The sequence below is a fragment of the Vigna radiata genome, chromosome 5 (assembly GCF_000741045.1).
Source record: "Vigna radiata var. radiata cultivar VC1973A chromosome 5, Vradiata_ver6, whole genome shotgun sequence".
NCBI lineage: Eukaryota > Viridiplantae > Streptophyta > Magnoliopsida > Fabales > Fabaceae > Vigna > Vigna radiata.
In genome coordinates, this window is record NC_028355.1 from 18981511 (window position 1) to 18998482 (window position 16972).

Consider the following 16972-nt stretch of genomic DNA (forward strand, 5'->3'; position numbering starts at 1 on the left):
TGAAAAGGAAAGATTCATGTTTCCTGAGTGGTTCGAAAGACAAGGACTATCCATTTTTGTACCGATGAAAGGATACTGGTATCCGGACCTTGTAAGAGTTTTCTATCACAATTTAAATATTGTGAACAATGATATACATTCCAGAGTCAAAGGTATTGATATTCAAATTGATGATTTTATGTGGAATATTATCACGACATTGTCTGCTGAAGGAGAATCTTCCCAATTACCAACTGCTGAAACAACATTGCTTAATAAGAGAAATCTATATAGAGATTGGTTAAGGTTTCCTGGAAGGTATTCTATTGAAAGAATTTTTGCACATGAAGGTCTAATCAAGGAAGAAAAGGTTGTGGCTTATCTTCTAGCCTAGATAATTCTACCAGGAAGGGTGAGAAAAGATAGGATGACAATTGAAGACATCTACTTGCTTCATGCTATAAAGAACAACATTCCCACAAATTGGTTGCAAGTAGTAAAAGATCACATGAAGAATGCTGCATTAAAAATATCTCTTTATTTTCCATATGTTGTCTTTATAAGTAAGGTGCTTGTGCTGCAAGGTATAGACATTAGCAATGAGCATAAATGCTTCTGGAACTCTTCAAACGTATTTGACCGAGACTTTGTTATGTCTCTTGGGTTAGTGAAAACTATAAATGGATTACGCTTCATAGGTGAAGATAATTTTGTGTATAGCACAGGGAGTACTCCAGCTACGATTGAAGATCGTACCAACTTTTTCCTAGAAACAAGTTTTGAAAGATACACTACTGACCAAATCAGAATTCTACATGACAAGTTTGACAACTTTGAAAGAAAATATGGTATTGCTCAACTGTAAGAGGAAGAAAGTTCATCTGATGAGGATACAATGGAATCTTCTGACTCAGCATAGGACTTTTAGGAAATCTTGCTTCTTGTCTTAGTATTTGTGTGTTCTCGTCTAATTAACCTTTGATTGATAACTGTCTCTTTTTATTCTGTATCTTTTGAAAATGGCTTAGCATGCCATTTTGTCTACTTAGTGGTCTAATCCTATTGTAATATCTTTTGGGAATATTAATGAAATCAGTTGTTTTAGTTTCAACTCTAATAGTATTGACTTTATGTTTGAATCAGTTTATATTTGATTAAAGTCGACTTTGTGTTGAATGAAGTTGATTATGCATATGTTTACTGTTACATTAATACTTTTGCATATTCAATTCATATCTGTATAATTTCTTGCATTACTATGATTCTAAAATGCTTGATCTACAAATATCTTGAAAGGTTTTGCAGGAACATTGCTTTTGGATAAACTTCTGGATATACAACTCAATGGAAAGCAATGAAATCGATTGCAATTGTAGAACAATTGACTACTGGTTTAACTTGGTTATAAATTCCATTTATTGGAATCTGGTTTACTGATCTCATTTCATATACTGTTTTTCATTCAATATATCTCTGCTTTGTGATTGATTGAAATTAATTGTGAGATATTATTGTGAGATTGTTGATTGATTGTATCTATGCTTAATTGTTTTGTTTGCAAATCTTTTGATACAATTCTGTGACATGCTTTTATATGCTCTGAAATCTATGATAACTACATTGTGCATTTGGGTTTTGATTATAAAACATGCATAATGGTAGGGGGAGCATTGCATGCTAGTTTAGATATTTCAAATGCCTACACTTAAGGGGGAGATTATTTCTTTATCATGTTATTATCTGTGACAAAGGGAGATTCAGGGGGAGATATCAGTACATGTGTTATTAATAATGTGTTGTCATCATAAAAAACCAGAAACACTGTGAGATTAAGGTTTAGCTAAACTAGTGTTTCCCTTATCAACAATCTCCCCCTTTTTTTGATGATGCACAACCATGATTAATAAACAACCATGTTTGTACACAACAACTTATAAAATCATTCATATAATCAAACTGTATCAGAGCTCATATAACCAAACTGTATCAGAGCAAGTGATTAAATGATTTTATCAATATATCAAAGCAAACAAATGAAGTCTTTCTCAGATTCAAAACAAATATATCATAGTTACAAAGACAACATATATATTATGTATCAAACAGTATCAACCAATCAATATCAAAGCAAATAAGCAGTCAAACAATCAAACCTTTCTCCTGCTTTGTGCATTAGCTAAAAAGGTATGCTCTATGATAAATATATGTTGATAAATTATTTTGCAGAGATGCATCAATATAAACATATTAATCAATCAATTATGCTCCCCCTGTCACAGATAATCACATGATAATGAAATAATCTCCCCCTAAAGTGTAAGCATGTGAAATATTTAAACTATCATGTAATGTTCCCCCTGTTATTATGCATGTTTTATAATCAAAACCCAAATGCAGAATGCAGATATTACAAAGTTCAGAGCATATAAAAATATGTATCAAAATTGTATCAGAAACAAAATTGCAAACAATTCAATCAAGCATATATACAATTAATCAACCATCTCACAATATATTCTCATAGATATATCAATCAATTATAAAGCAGAGATATATTGAAAGAAAATAGTGTACAATATGACCAAATAACAGTATAATAACCAAATTCCAAATTATGGAACTTATAACTCATGTTAACCAATAGTCGATTGATCCATATTCTCAGTCGATTTGCATTGCTCTCTATGTAAGTTGAAAATCTAGTAGTATGTCCAGAGGCAATGTTTCCTGTAAAACCTTTCAAGATCTTTTGAAGATCAAGCATTTTAGAATCATTTGAATGCAAGAAAGTAATACAGATATGAATTGAATATGCAAAAGAATTAATATAACAGTAAATATATGCATAATCAACTTCATCAATCACATAGTCGATTTTAATTCGATTCAAACAGATTCAAACATGAAATCAAAGTAGAAAGACTTAAAATTGAAACAACTGATTTCATTGATATATCAAAAGATATTACAACCAGATTAGACCACTAGATAGACAAAATGGCAAGCTAAGCCATCAAACAAGACCTATGACTCAGTGCTTTAACTACAAGAGCTCTCTTCTGTGTAGATCTTTATCCCTATTCTTATTCATATGAGTCCATAGAGTCATTTTTAGATATTCCTTCTTCATTTCTTTGTTACAGAATGTGGTCAACTCTCACTTCAAGCTGATTAAGCTTGTCAGTTATTATCTTGAGCTGATCAACAACAAAGTCCTTAGAAACGTTGTCAGCCATCAAACAAGACCTATGACTCAGTGCTTTAACTATAAGAGCTCTCTTCTGTGTAGATCTTTATCCCTATTCTTATTCATATGAGTCCATAGAGTCATTTTTAGATATTCCTTCTTCATTTCTTTGTTACAGAACATGGTCAACTCTCACTTCAAGCTGATTAAGCTTGTTAGTTATTATCTTGAGCTGATCAACAACAAAGTCCTTAGAAACGTTGTCAGGACGGATGTTTGTACTCTGTTCATTTGAAACTGAGGTACTCCCAAAACGATACATCAAATTTTCTTCCCCCTTAAAGCACCGACTTCTCATTGTTCTCACTAGTCCAAGTGATACAAGAGTGTTTCTATTAATAACATTTATGCAATTACATGAATGTTTCCTTTCGCCTCTTGTATCCACTCCCTGAAGCACAAGTACATTGCTTACAAGAACGACATATGGTAGATAATGACAGTTTCTTCGTGCAACTCTAGTCATGTGATCTTTCAAAACTTCCACCCAGTTGGTGAGAGTGTCATTTTTAATAGCATGTAGTAGATAGACATCCTCTATAGTCATTTCATCCTGCATCATTCTTCCATTCAGAATCACCCAGGCAAAAAGATGTGCTAAAATCATTTCTTCCATTTTGAGATCCTCATGCAGATGAAGATTTTCTCTTGTGCAACTCACAGGAAATCTGAGCCACCCTCTGTAGATATCCTTTTTCTTTAATCAACAATTTTCTTTACAATTTGGTACTCTTGAACGGATATCGCCATTGACAATCCTTAAGTGGTGGTAAAATACTCTTACAAGATCAGGATACCACACACCTTTCATTTGCACCAATGTTGACAGGTTTTGAGTCTCAATCCATCCAAGAAATTGAAAGTTTTCCCTTTTGAACAAACTCAAGTCTAAATATTTTGGTGAGACAACAATTTTGGAGCTTTAATCAACAAATCTCATTCGAGATTCATCATCACTTATCCAACCTCCAAGATTAGCTTCTCTTGCAGTAACTACACTTTTTCCTTTGCCTCTTCTTGAAGAATGGGATGAAGATGCCATTTGTAATAACCTCTTGGATTCATTGATTTCAGTCTAGGATTTATGATCATACACAGATAGAGTACACTAAGCTCAACAAGGATTACATTCTAGACAGATTTAACAAGAGAACGCGGACAATATATTTTTACTAAAGCCTATTTAAAAATTTCAAATAGGCATATATTTACAGTAAGAGTTGATAAGAGATAAATTTTCTTGGGTGATTAAAAGATAAAATTCTTCAAGAATAAATAGAACATATGTCCTCTTTATTATCAAAGTTGATTCATAGTTAATATCTTCTTAATTATGATAACTTGTTGAGTGAGACAAGAATAGATTTGTGTCAAGAACATATGTAAGATTGATCAAAATTGAACCAATATAAATCTATAATATCTTTATCTTCTTTTATTTATCACTTTACCTTATTTTCTTATTATTGTATCAATAATATATTTGAAATAATTTCATTCTTATCTAAAAAAAATATTTAAAGAAAAAATTATTTTAAAAAAATGTTTTAAAAAATCAATCCACTTCTTATTTAACAAAATCTATCACTTATTTTCAAACTTATATAAAGTCTTGTAAATACTATTTAGTCATCTAACTCGTTTAAGAGATAGTTTTTATTATAGTCATATGATTCTTATTCTACAAATAATAAATTTCAACTATTATAAACAACAATTTATACAAATATTTTTATAATCGAATAAAATTAACATTAATATTTATTAAATTAATAAGTTACTTAATTTTTGTTTAATATTTAATTTATTCAAAATGAAATTTAACAAAAAGTATTTAATATTAATTTGCATTAATATTTTAATAATAAATTATACTTAGAATTAAATTTTTGATAATCTAAATTATTAAAAACAAGTAACTTCTTTTGAATGTACTCAACAATTAAACTATAAATAAATAAAGTTACTTATAAAACTTAAAAGAAGAAAATTAGCAATTTAAATAAAATTTTATCTAACATGTTCAATTTATATTTGGAAAAAAAATTTAAAATCAGGTAAAATTCAAAAACATTTCTTCAATGTAAAATTAATTAATAATAAATAATTAAAATTTAAATTAATAACCGTATAATATTATTTTTCCGAACATAGTTATCAATATATGTACAAAAACTTTTTTACGCTTATATCCCTATATTTATTAACTAATAAATGTTAAAACCATTTCTATTTCATAAATATAACAATTAATAAAAATAAAATAATTTAGAACTATTTTTTATTACAAATTTGATGAAAATTTATAAATGCTTTGTTAAATATTTACAATACCATAAAAGTTAATAAAAAAAAATATCTGTGATGATTATATATATAGGAACAGAAATTTTTATAATCTAAATATAAATCTTATTAACATTTTTAATTAATTGAATTATGATAATTAATTGTTTGCTGGTAATTATAATAAGATTTGTTTATATGTAGAATGAACGTAAAAGATACGCTAAAGGGTGTAAAAAGAAGTTAGGGTATATAAGGAGGGGGAAAGAAAGAGAGTGTGGGAGTGGGAGAGATGGATCCAGACAATTTGGCAAAGGCATTCGTAGAACACTACTACAGCACCTTCGACAACAATCGCCAAAGCCTGGCCGGTCTCTACCAGGATGCTTCCATGCTCACTTTTGAAGGCCAGAAGATCCAGGGCGCTTCCAACATCGTCGCCAAGCTCACTTCCCTCCCTTTTCAGCAGTGCCACCACTCCATCTCCACCGTCGACTGCCAACCTTCCGGTGCCAGCGGCGGCATGCTCGTCTTCGTCAGCGGCAACCTCCAGCTCGCCGGCGAACAACACACTCTCAAATTCAGCCAGGTCAACACTCTCTCTGTCTTAGGGTTCTCTTCACACTCCGATCCATCATCCATTTCCGCTTCGATCTGATTTCCTTTCATTTGATACTCTCTTTCTCTTTCTGCGTTGAATTGCTTAGGGGCGGCCTGTGTGATCGCGTGTTGCTTTTGAATTTACCTGTTTTTATTTCGTTGGAAATGTTGGCTTGTTCCTCTGGGAAACATAAATTGTTAAGTTTTGGCACGTTTTAGGTTGTTATTAATGCTATTGACTGCGGAATGTGTGAGGGTGAGAAGAGAGCGGGTGAATGGGGAATTAGGAAGGTTATCGAATGATAGTAATGGATTTGAATCATTGCCAGTTTGTGATTGGAAATCTAGGTTAACTGTAGAGTCTAGGTTTTCTTTTTTGGTAATCATAGTATTGGTACATGTTATTAATCGGGGCCCCTAGCGTACAGAATGTGGGTATTTGTGCCAACCAATGTTGGTCAAGGTGTGTTTAGAACTGAAAGTGGCAAAACAATTATTAATCCCCTCTTCCAAATTGCAACTTAGATGGAATTTGAGTTCAATTTAAAAGCTCGTGGGAGTCCTCCAACTGTTTTATTTCATCAATTGCTGTCGGTTTGATTACTTACTATCATTCTCACTAGGTTCCAATGGAATCCACAAGAATTATACTAGAGGCTCCAAATTCAATGAAATTTCAATATCTATTAGTAGAAGTCGTTCAATTCGGACCTCTCTGTAACTAGGTGGGATTATGAGTGGGGTATTGTCTTGGTGCCGCATTAACTTTCACTCTCTCTACCAACATTTTCTCCGTAAGAAAATAAAATCAATGATCCTTAGCAGAACAAACAACGGGAAGTTGGCAGTTAGTCGTAGATGTTAAAGTTAATGATGGAGTTTATTTGGGAGTTAAGCAATGGTCCTTTCTAGTAGGTGACCTGCAAATTTGCAGCGGTCCTCTGTGTTGAGAATTACTTCTCTCTTTAGATTTAATTTAGCCAGGTTTTTTTTTTTGTCACTAGCTGTCACTGATATGTTTTGTTCTACCTATCAATAAATTTAAGGAGCTTATAACTTTCTGAAAAAAAAAAAAAAAGAACTGGAAAGTTTTCTGTTAAAATGATCAATAGATGGGGGCTGGTTCTCCATCTTAAATGAATCATGAATGAAGTGGTTTTTGTTAATGATATTTTAGCGATCTTCTTTGTAATTTTAGAAAAGGATTAAGTTTAGGTACCTTGAACTTAGAAGTCTTTGTCTCTTGTAGAGTAGCTGAATTCATGATTCTGAAGGGGAAACGATGGGTTGTCAAACTCCTGTTTTTTCACTAAAATGTTGCCTACATGTGGAAGGGGAATTTTGCCTAAAGTTTTTACATCCATAGCAAGTTTTTATTATTCTTTTCTATACTTGTGCACTTATACTGGTAATTTTATATTATATTTTTCCTGTGTACGTAGAAATACTTGTATTTTGGTGGGCATATCCTCTCTTTTTCTTGCTCTACTGTTTATCTAATTTCAGTCAATCACTAAATTTGTCATTCTCTTTTCAGATGTTCCATTTGATGCCAACTCCGCAGGGAAGCTATTATGTGTTGAATGATATATTCCGTTTGAACTATGCATGAAGATAGACCATCAAATACATGAGCTGAAAGGCCATAGAAGAAGTTTGCCCTATAGCTAGCTGTTTCAGATTGGACATTTGAAATTGAAAAAGGGTTATTTTTGGTGGATTGTGTTGAATCCTTAATTGTCTGCTGTGTTTAGAATTTTCTGTCGTGACTGATTTGAAAAAATCTTCAAGGATAAATTGTTGAAAGATTACTGCGTATTGGAGATTGAAAACTTTAATATATTTGTGATCTGAAATATTGGATCCAAGCATCTTGATCCATTTTCCCTTTATTAATTAGTTTATGCTTGCAGTTATAACATAATGTTTTTGTTGACCTAAAGAATCAATGACGTTTATTCAAGCATCTCTCATATCAAGAGGGCTGTTTGTCTTTTCTCTTACCCGTAAAAGTTAATCAATTTAGATGTTATTTGGGGTTATTAATTTGTAAATATATTAACTGCAATAGCATAATAGTTGAGGACCAGGTTTCAAACTTGAATAGTGGTTATTTTGTGGACACTGTACTCTAGTTGACTATTTTTTGTTAATCCAAAATTCATTTCACTGAAGATAAATGATGCTGATCGGTAGTGTTACAGATACAAGAGTTATATCAAAATACGATTCGCCCCTTTATCCTGCAATGTGAATTTGAATTGTATTTGCGGTGATGTCAATGAGGGTTGATCAAATCAAGTATGTATCGGCCATGGCTTCCATACAGACTAGTCAAATTTGAGATTAAAATGAAGTAAACGAGTAAGAAAACCTCTCTTTAACATTCTAGTAGTTGGGACTTGTTTACGTGGTAACACCTCAGAGCGAGTCTTGCTTATGAGTTCGACACTGTAACAATCAGAACAGTGTTGACGGTACTGCTAATATTATATTTCCAAATATAAACTGCAACTTACGGAAATGCTATCCATTCAATTTGAAACGCCACTCTACTTGCATTCAACACAACTTTATATTTTACAAAGCAACAGTGTTCAACGTCATTATCACTATACAATCAAGACTGTCTCAAACTAACAAGTCAGCTTGTTATAAGCATCTAAAACACAAAGACCGTCGAAATGGTTATTCAGAAATTAATCATTCAAAAGAATGAAGATTAGCACGGCTATGGAAATGGATAGAAGTCATCCTCCATAAATAAGGCATTCCCCACAGAAGTTGTTGATGATGCTTCGTCACTCGTACCAGCAAGTTCAGCCTGCCAAATAATTCACGAGTTATGCATTGACAGCATAAAGCAATGTACTCTATAGTAAAAATAGTTGTTAGCTTTACAATGTATGTTTACTACTTTGGATCTTTTAGGATGTAAGCTAAAAGGTTATTTAGAGTGTCGATACGGAGAACATAGAGTATTAAAACACACTCAAGTTCTTCTAGTTTTGTATCCAAACAGATTGAGTACGAAATTCCCTATAGAGGAAGCCTCATGCAATACAATGTCTAAAATTTTCATATAGTGGCAAACTAAGAGATTCCAAAGAGATAGTGACCACTCTGATAAAAGGCAAACACTTGACAGTGTCGTTTTTAAACTTATTTACCTTAGCTTGACGATATTTCTCAAGCATGCGATGATATTGGTCACGAGCATCTGGTGAGTCGACCATGGACAGCACCCGTGAAACGGCCTTTTCAATTTCTACATCCACTCTCTGTTTTCGGAACACCTTGAGAATATCTTCATCTTCATCTTCATGGATGTCCATCTCTTGTCGGAAACCTCGTAAACCAGCTCCTTTTCTTCTCCATCGCAGCACGACCTTATCCAGGATTCCAACTGCCCATATTACCTTGTAATGCTTCCTAACCTGGTAACCCCTCACATGAGCCTGCCCAATATAAATTCGGAAGAGGTTGACATTAACGGTGTTAAAAATCAAAGTATGCACGCCATAGTTTGGTTTTAAAATCAAAATTATTCACCCTGCAAAGAATGAAAACTATGCACGTAGTTCTTGGTATTCATTTGTTCCATGCAAACTCTAAAGTTGACATTTATTATACCTGTATCTTCACTACTTTTTGGCGCAACGATAAGAAATCTTTGCGACCTTTCCAACCACGATATTTCTTCTGAATTGATAAAGCAGCTGAATTATGTTCGCGTGAGTTTCGAAAGGCAAGTTTTGACAAAGCAGAAATTTCTGGAATGCTACCAAAGCCACCTATACTCGTACCATCTACACCAGCAGCTGCTTCTCTTGCTCTCCGTTTTCTAAAAGAATGTGACCGAAAAGCAGATTGTATCCGGGCAGCTGCCTGAGTTACATTTCTTACAGCAGCCAAGGTATCTTTGAGTGACGCCTGATCCTCATTGGCAGCAAGATTTTCCTTGGAGACACTGGTCACAGTCATATCTGCCTGAAGCTGGGCAGTACTTTTAGATAACTCACTCTCTTCCAATGTAAGTGATGATAGGTGGCTTGTTACAGCTACCTCTGAAAGATATCCTGCTAGTCCCTTGTTCCCATTGCTGGCTGCAATAGATGCAGCAGTTTTTCCGATTGGGTCTTGTGCAGTTGGATCTGTCACAGCTCCAGCAGATGCTCCAGAAGCTACAAGTGAAGCAACCATTTTTTCCCTACAAGGTATTACAAAGCTTAAGGAAAATAACATCCAAATACTTTAAAATGGAACAGGTAATTATACTTCATGATATGATCATCAGTTCTAGCAGAAGACTAGATGAACCAATTACTGTCACTAATTAGAAATAAAGCCCAAATTTGCTGCGATTGATTATACACACATGATAAATAAGGCAACTAATTTCTGATGATAAGAAATCATGCTACATGCGGGTTTATTAAACCCTCAATGTTGTCATCAATTCTACATTTAATTTCCTAACACAGTTTGCATCTCTAGAAATTCAATTTTCAGACTTGAGTATCTCGAGAACTTATGATAGGTTCAGAGGGAAAGTATATGTTAGAAAGAATAAGAGAGACAGACAGTTATAACTGTCTATGTGGTGGGTTTGTTGTGTGTCAGACTATTATAAAGTCTGTTTGGGGATTGTTTTCTACAGTTTTTGTGTTCTTTGATAGACAAAGGGAGGGGATAGACAGGTCCTGTTAGGTTCCTCTTTTAAGAACCCACTCACACAAAAACAATTAGACACACAACACACTAAGCCAGACGAAACGAATGATCACAGATTGTATTGAATGACAGTATACAATGTAAGTTTCTAAGAGAGCATAACCTCCCCCAGGAATAATGGATTCCTGTACATGATATACAAAACAACTAACTAACTCTGCAATACTAAACAATTAGCTATTTATACGGGGCTAACACCCCGCTCCTCTTAACTGTCTAAAACAGTTAAGCATCCCACTTTTTACTTCTTCTCACATAAACTCTCCAACTCCTAACATTACCCTCCGCTTCCCCAACAACCTTGTCCCCAAGGTTGAACTCCGGGTATTGATCTGCCATAGTGCTTTGATCTTAAGTTGCACCCTCTTTCCCCCCTTGATCTTCCCAAGTAGCGCTCTCCTTTCCACCTTCTTGCCATTCCACTAAAACTTGTTGCACCAGTTCCTCGCCTTGCTTCACTTGTCTCCTTTCTAGAATGCGCAGTGGATGAAAAGCAAGGCCCTCTGCTTGCAACTCTGGTGGTAATTCCTTCTCAACTTGTCTTTCCCCAATAGCCTTCTTAAGATGGGATACGTGAAAAACCGGGTGTATCTGCGCTGCCCCTGGTAACTAGATTTTGAATGCCACTTCACCCACCTTCTGGATCACTTTAAAAGGCCCGTAGTAACGAGCTGCCAACTTTGGGTGAAGCTTTGAAGGCATTGATGTCTGCTTGTGGGGATGAATCTTCAAGTAAACCCAATCCTCCACTCCTATATCAGTTGGTTGTCTCTTTTTGTTAGCATGTTGCACCATTAAATCTTATGCCCGCCTCAAATGAAACTTTAGCTGCTTAATCGCTTCATCCCTGGTCAATAGGTCTTGTGCCACCGCCTCCACGAGTGTCTCTCCTGGTATAAAACGACTGATGGACAGTGGGGCTCTTCCATACACCGTTTCAAATGGGGTGCATCGAGATGCACTCTGATATCTGGTATTATACTAGTATTCAACCCATGGCAGTACCATACTCCATCTTTTCGGTTGTTCAGAACAAAAACACCTCAAATTGCCCTCCAAAATTCGATTAATCACCTCGGTCTGCCCATCAGATTCGGGATGATATGATGTGCTCGTCCTTAGCTGAGTCCCCTGCTGCCAGAACAACTCCTTCCAAAAAACGCTTAAAAACAACGGATCTTTGTTGCTCACTATGGATACTGGAATCCCATGCAAACGAACCACTTCCTTCACAAACACTTCTGCTATTGTCTTTGTTGAATATGGGTGTTTCAACAATATAAAATGGCTATACTTGCTCAGCCTATCAACCACTACCAGAATCGCATCGAAGCCTTGGGATTTAGGTAGTTTGACTATAAAATCCATACTCACCTCTTCCCACACAGCATGAGGTATGGGCAAAGGCTGCAATAAACCCTACGGAGAAGTTGCCAGATATTTGTTTTGCTGGCACACTAAACAGCTAGCCACGTAGTCCGCCACCGCCCCTTTCATTCCTATCTAGTATAAAGACTGAGCTAGCCTCCTATATGTTCTGTATACAACCGAATGTCTCCCCGTATTTGTTGCATGGAACTCCGCCAAGAGTTTGGGAATCTATCCTGACTTCTCCGACAACACCAGTCTCCCCTTACAGTGGAGCTTCCCCTGCTCAAGGGTGTAGGGAGAATGTGAATTTGGGTCCTTCTTGAGATCCTCCACGATCTTCTTCAACATTGCGTCCTCTTCTACCTCTGTTATCAATTCTTGGAAGTCTTGCCAATATGGTCTAGCAATCACCGTTATCACCTTCTCTTCCTCCCCTCCTTCCGTTCTGATCTGGTGATACCCAGATTTCAAGTCGATCTTCAAAAAGTATTTAGCCCCCTTAAGCTCATCAGGCAACTCTTTGATCACCGGAATCGAAAATTTGTCGAGAATTGATGGCATACCCCTTGCCATGACCTAGCGCATTCATGAAGAGTTGGAGACATCTATGGAAGATGGGCCTAGGCTCTTTATCTTGGGCCATCTTAAGTCATCATGAAGATTTAGTAGAGTAAAAATAATTTTAGGCCCTGTATTTTGGGCCAAGTAGTCTAGATTTTATTTGGGCTTTTTATTTTAGGTAAAGTAGTTTAGATTTTATTTGGGCTTTATATTATGGGCCTAGTAGTGTACGACTTCAATTGGGCCTAGTATTTTGAGCCAAGTAGAATAGGATTTTGACCAAACAAGTCAACAAAGGGCCAAGGCCCAAAGTTGACTATGCTTGGATGTCCAAAATGAGTGTGTTGACCAANGGGTCAACATTTTGGCTAAGCTTGGAGNACAAGGGAGNANNATTTCGTCCTAGANANGTGGANGCTTCCCATTGGAGANTTNTCCTCCTAGTTAGTGGCCATGTGTCACTCTAGGAATGGAGAGTTTTTCCATAGGTAGTGGCCACATGTCACTCTCTCATTTGAGAGGATTTTTGCCACTTATTTCCCTCCTATTGGAGAGGATTTCTCCTTGCTCTCCAAGACAACCAAGGTGGCTATTTTAGGTTAAAGTTTCAGCCCATTTTTGAGACACCTTAGCCTATAAATAGAGGTGCTCTCCATCATGTAATCACCTTTGATTTAGAGTAAAGTTATGCTGCCATTTTTGTACCATACTACTCTTTTAAGGTGACCCTAGGGTAGAGCAACCCAAGTGGCCTCCTCTAGCCACCTTCCTCCAAGAGTTGGCCCAACCTCTCTTAGAGAACTACCAAACACACCTTCCATCACCATACAACTCATCAAAACCATGAGCTATCAACACCTTTCACCACCACCAAATTCCACAATCTTCATGCATGAACTTATGGCTTGATTTGCTTCTAGATTTGGCTTGTCCTAGCTAGAGCACTTTTTTTGCCATCACTTGGTATCTAGTCTTGGTTTTGATCCTTTATTATCTCCTTGTTGTTTAATGCTTTCCTTACTTGTCTTGTGTTATTTTTTTTTCCATCTATCATTTTTTTTTCTGGCAATAAACTTGGATGATTTTGAAACTTAAACTGCATCTAGCCCAGTTGTCCAAAAAAATACTTAAAAATACTCAAAAGAAAGCCCTTTGAGTCTAGTTTAAAACAAAAAAAAAAAAAAAACAATTCATTTGGACTTCTTTAGAGAAAGTTATGAGTAAAACATTGAACAAAGGTCAATGCTGCCAGAATACTGTCATTAGCGTTTTCCAAGTTATGTTTTGTTAGTTTTGGTTACTGTTTTGTGCCTTTTCTTTTTTGAGTCATTCCTTACTGTTTTGTTGGGTCTTTTATTGATTTACATTTGGTGCATTTCATTGATTGAGTCATTTTAATTTTTTAATCCATCCATGTTTGTCTAGAGTCATGTGTAGTTCTTTTCTTGTCAATTTTCTCTAGTAACTTTGAAAAATCATCAGAAAAAGTATATAACTTAGTTTGCAAAATTGAACCATATACAACTATTTGAGGGTCTTATCTTTGATGTTTTGGGTTCATACTTGCCATTAGATCATTTGCAAGCTCTTGAAAAAAATTCCCTACAGATGTTTCTAGTTTTCAACTCCATTTTTTATTCTAGTTGGATTCTCTTCTATTTTGTGTTTCTTGTCTTTGTGGCTTTTAAAACCCATAAATCACCTCTGTTCCAAGTGTGTGGTGGTCTTATTTTGCACCTTAAAAGATTGGAAAAAGAAGTGCCAAAAGCTTTTAAGCAAAAGGCCTCAAAAGAGTACCAAAAGAGAGCCTAAAAGGTGCTGAAAAATATTGTGTGCTTAGACCACTACCATTGCTTTTGTGCAATCTGTTTTGGAACATGTTTTGCTCACTGTTTTGGGTTTTTATCTTCACTTCTAGTGGCTAAAAGTCTTGGCTATGATGTTAAAATAGTGGCCTTAGTGCTCCATTTGCTCAAAGTTGCCTAAAGACAAGAACCACCCACTTTTCTTCTAGAAATTTTTGTTTTGTGAATCTATTCTAGCACCCTTCATTAGGATTTCTTTTGAGTGCTAACCTTTGTTTCTTAACCTTTAATTTCTTGCTTGTCTTCTTGGATTTCTTAGTTTTGTCATAATTAAATTCCTTTTGCAAAGCCTTTCTTGTTTTTGGACCTTTTATTGCTTTTATCCCTTGTTTCTTCTTGCACAATTTCGGATTTGGTTACTTTGTGTGGTGTAGGTTCTCTTTGTGAGGTGATCCAATATCTTAGAGGTAGCCTTCTAGGTGGTGGAGACCCAAAGGGAGCTTGAAGTCTAGAGTGGTAGCGAAAAGAAAGGAGAGAAACACCTTGGGAGATAGCTTTGATTTGGTTGTGATTTTTGGCTTTGTAATCTTTCTTCTTTCTCTTCTCTTGTAACTCATGGCCTTGTTAGGTGTCTTGGGGGAGTCTTTGGTGCTCAATCCCATCTCCTAACAAGAACCTTTATTTCTTAGTAAATTTCGTTTTTTAGTTATTTGGTTGGAGGAACCAAAGTTCTTCTAACTTAATCATTAGGCCGCATAGCTAGTTTATTTGCTTTCTTTAATTGTGATAGCTTAGTGTGTGTCAACTTTAATTTCAACTTTAGTTCCCTTTGAGAAATTTGGTTCAAGAGTGCCTAAGGTAAACCTTGGCTAGGAAAGGTTTGGTATTTAAGAAATCCATTGTGATTCACCTCCCTTTCCTGGAAGTGAACTTGGGTGTCTTTTGTCTCCTTAAATCTCTTAAGGAACTTTCTTTGAAATGTAAGTATTTGTTTATTGCATTGCATATTTTTGAAAACCTTTAAGGATGTCTAAGACTAATTCTTATGAAATTGGAAGTGACTCTAGTAAGGTTGTAAAACCCACTTTGAAAAATTTAGCAAAAGAGCTAAAGTCACTTAAAATTTGGCAAAGGCAAGAAATCCTTCTCAAAGGAAAAGAAAGAATTGAAAGAGAAGAGTATCTTGCTAAGTTGGAAGAAGAGCTTAGTATTCTTAATGAAAAACAAGAAAAGGTCCAAAAGGATTTAAGGAAGATAGAGAGAAGAAGAAAGGAAGACAAAAGAAGGAAGAAAGAACAAAGGGAGAAAGAGGATCATGAGAAAAGAGAGAAAGAAGAAAGAGAGAAAGAGGAGAAAGTAAGAAGAGAGAAAAAGGAGGAGGAAAGAAGAAGAGAGTATGAAGAGAAAAAGATAAAAGAAAGGAATGAGAAAGAAAAGAGAGAAAAAGAAGAGATTGAGATAAAAGAAGAAGAGGAAGAGTTACTAAAACACCCTAGCACTCCCACAATTAAGGTTGAGACTAAGATGATGAGGGGAGTTTTCCAATCTTTGAACTTTTCTCAATATATCCAACCATCTTTCATAACTCCATTTCCTACTTTTGAAATTTCAACTTCTTTTTCACCTCCCACTATTTTTAACTCCTCAAATTTTTCCAAATCAAACTTTGAGTTGATGTTACCTTTTAGGATACAATTAACTCAAAGTAAACACAAACAATTTAGTGGAGTAGACCTTCAAAATTTTCAAGTAAATTCTTTTAAAATAAGCATAAGGTCTTATTTAAATCATTCATGTAGATACATGTTGTTTGTGGCTCATAAGATTATTGGTTTTGAGTTTGATGACACTTGCATATGGATCTTTGATCCTGGTGGAAAGATACATAAATTGACCAATAATAAGAAAAAGGTTTTTGTCATAAAAGAACAAGAAGATTTGAGGGCAAATCCTTTTTCAAGAGGGAGGGAATGATGGCATACCCCTTGCCATGACCTAGCACATTCATGAAGAGTTGGAGACATCTATGGAAGATGGGCCTAGACTCTTTCTCTTGGGCCATCTTAAGTCATCATGAAGATTTAGTAGAGTAAGAATAATTTTGGGCCCTATATTTTGGGCCAAGTAGTCTAGATTTTATTTAAGCTTTGTATTTTAGGCCAAGTAGTCTAGATTTTATTTGGGCTTTGTATTATAAGCCTAGTAGTGCACGACTTCAATTGGGCCTTGTATTTTGGGCCAAGTAGAATAGGATTTTGACCAAACAAGTCAATAAAGGGCCAAGGCCCAAAGTTGACTATGCTTGGATGTCCAAAATGGGTTTGTTGACCAAGGGGTCAACATTTTGGCTAAGCTTGGAGAACAAGGGAGAAGAATTTCGTCCTAGACA

The 16972-nt window shown here is 35.3% G+C and overlaps 2 protein-coding genes across 3 annotated transcripts in view; one reads left to right on the forward strand and one right to left on the reverse strand.

Moving 5' to 3' along the window:
* The first annotated feature begins 5757 nt into the window (after positions 1 to 5757).
* On the forward strand, positions 5758 to 8008 carry LOC106760929 (nuclear transport factor 2). Its single transcript, XM_014644377.2, has 2 exons — positions 5758 to 6101; positions 7650 to 8008. Exons 1-2 carry the CDS (start codon positions 5805 to 5807, stop codon positions 7722 to 7724), a joined length of 372 nt encoding a protein of 123 aa, XP_014499863.1. The 5' UTR covers positions 5758 to 5804; the 3' UTR covers positions 7725 to 8008.
* Positions 8009 to 8645: 637 nt separating this feature from the next.
* Positions 8646 to 16972, reverse strand: part of LOC106761936 (calmodulin-binding transcription activator 4) — a 28165-nt gene continuing 19838 nt past the window's right edge. For both annotated transcript variants that reach the window (XM_014645562.2, XM_022780872.1), the window contains exons 11-13: positions 9746 to 10322; positions 9283 to 9570; positions 8646 to 8936 (exon numbers count right to left, since the gene is read on the reverse strand). In XM_014645562.2, coding sequence (XP_014501048.1) covers positions 8844 to 8936; positions 9283 to 9570; positions 9746 to 10322 — 958 coding nt within the window. In that variant the 3' untranslated portion in view covers positions 8646 to 8843. The remainder of the gene's footprint in view (positions 8937 to 9282; positions 9571 to 9745; positions 10323 to 16972) is intronic.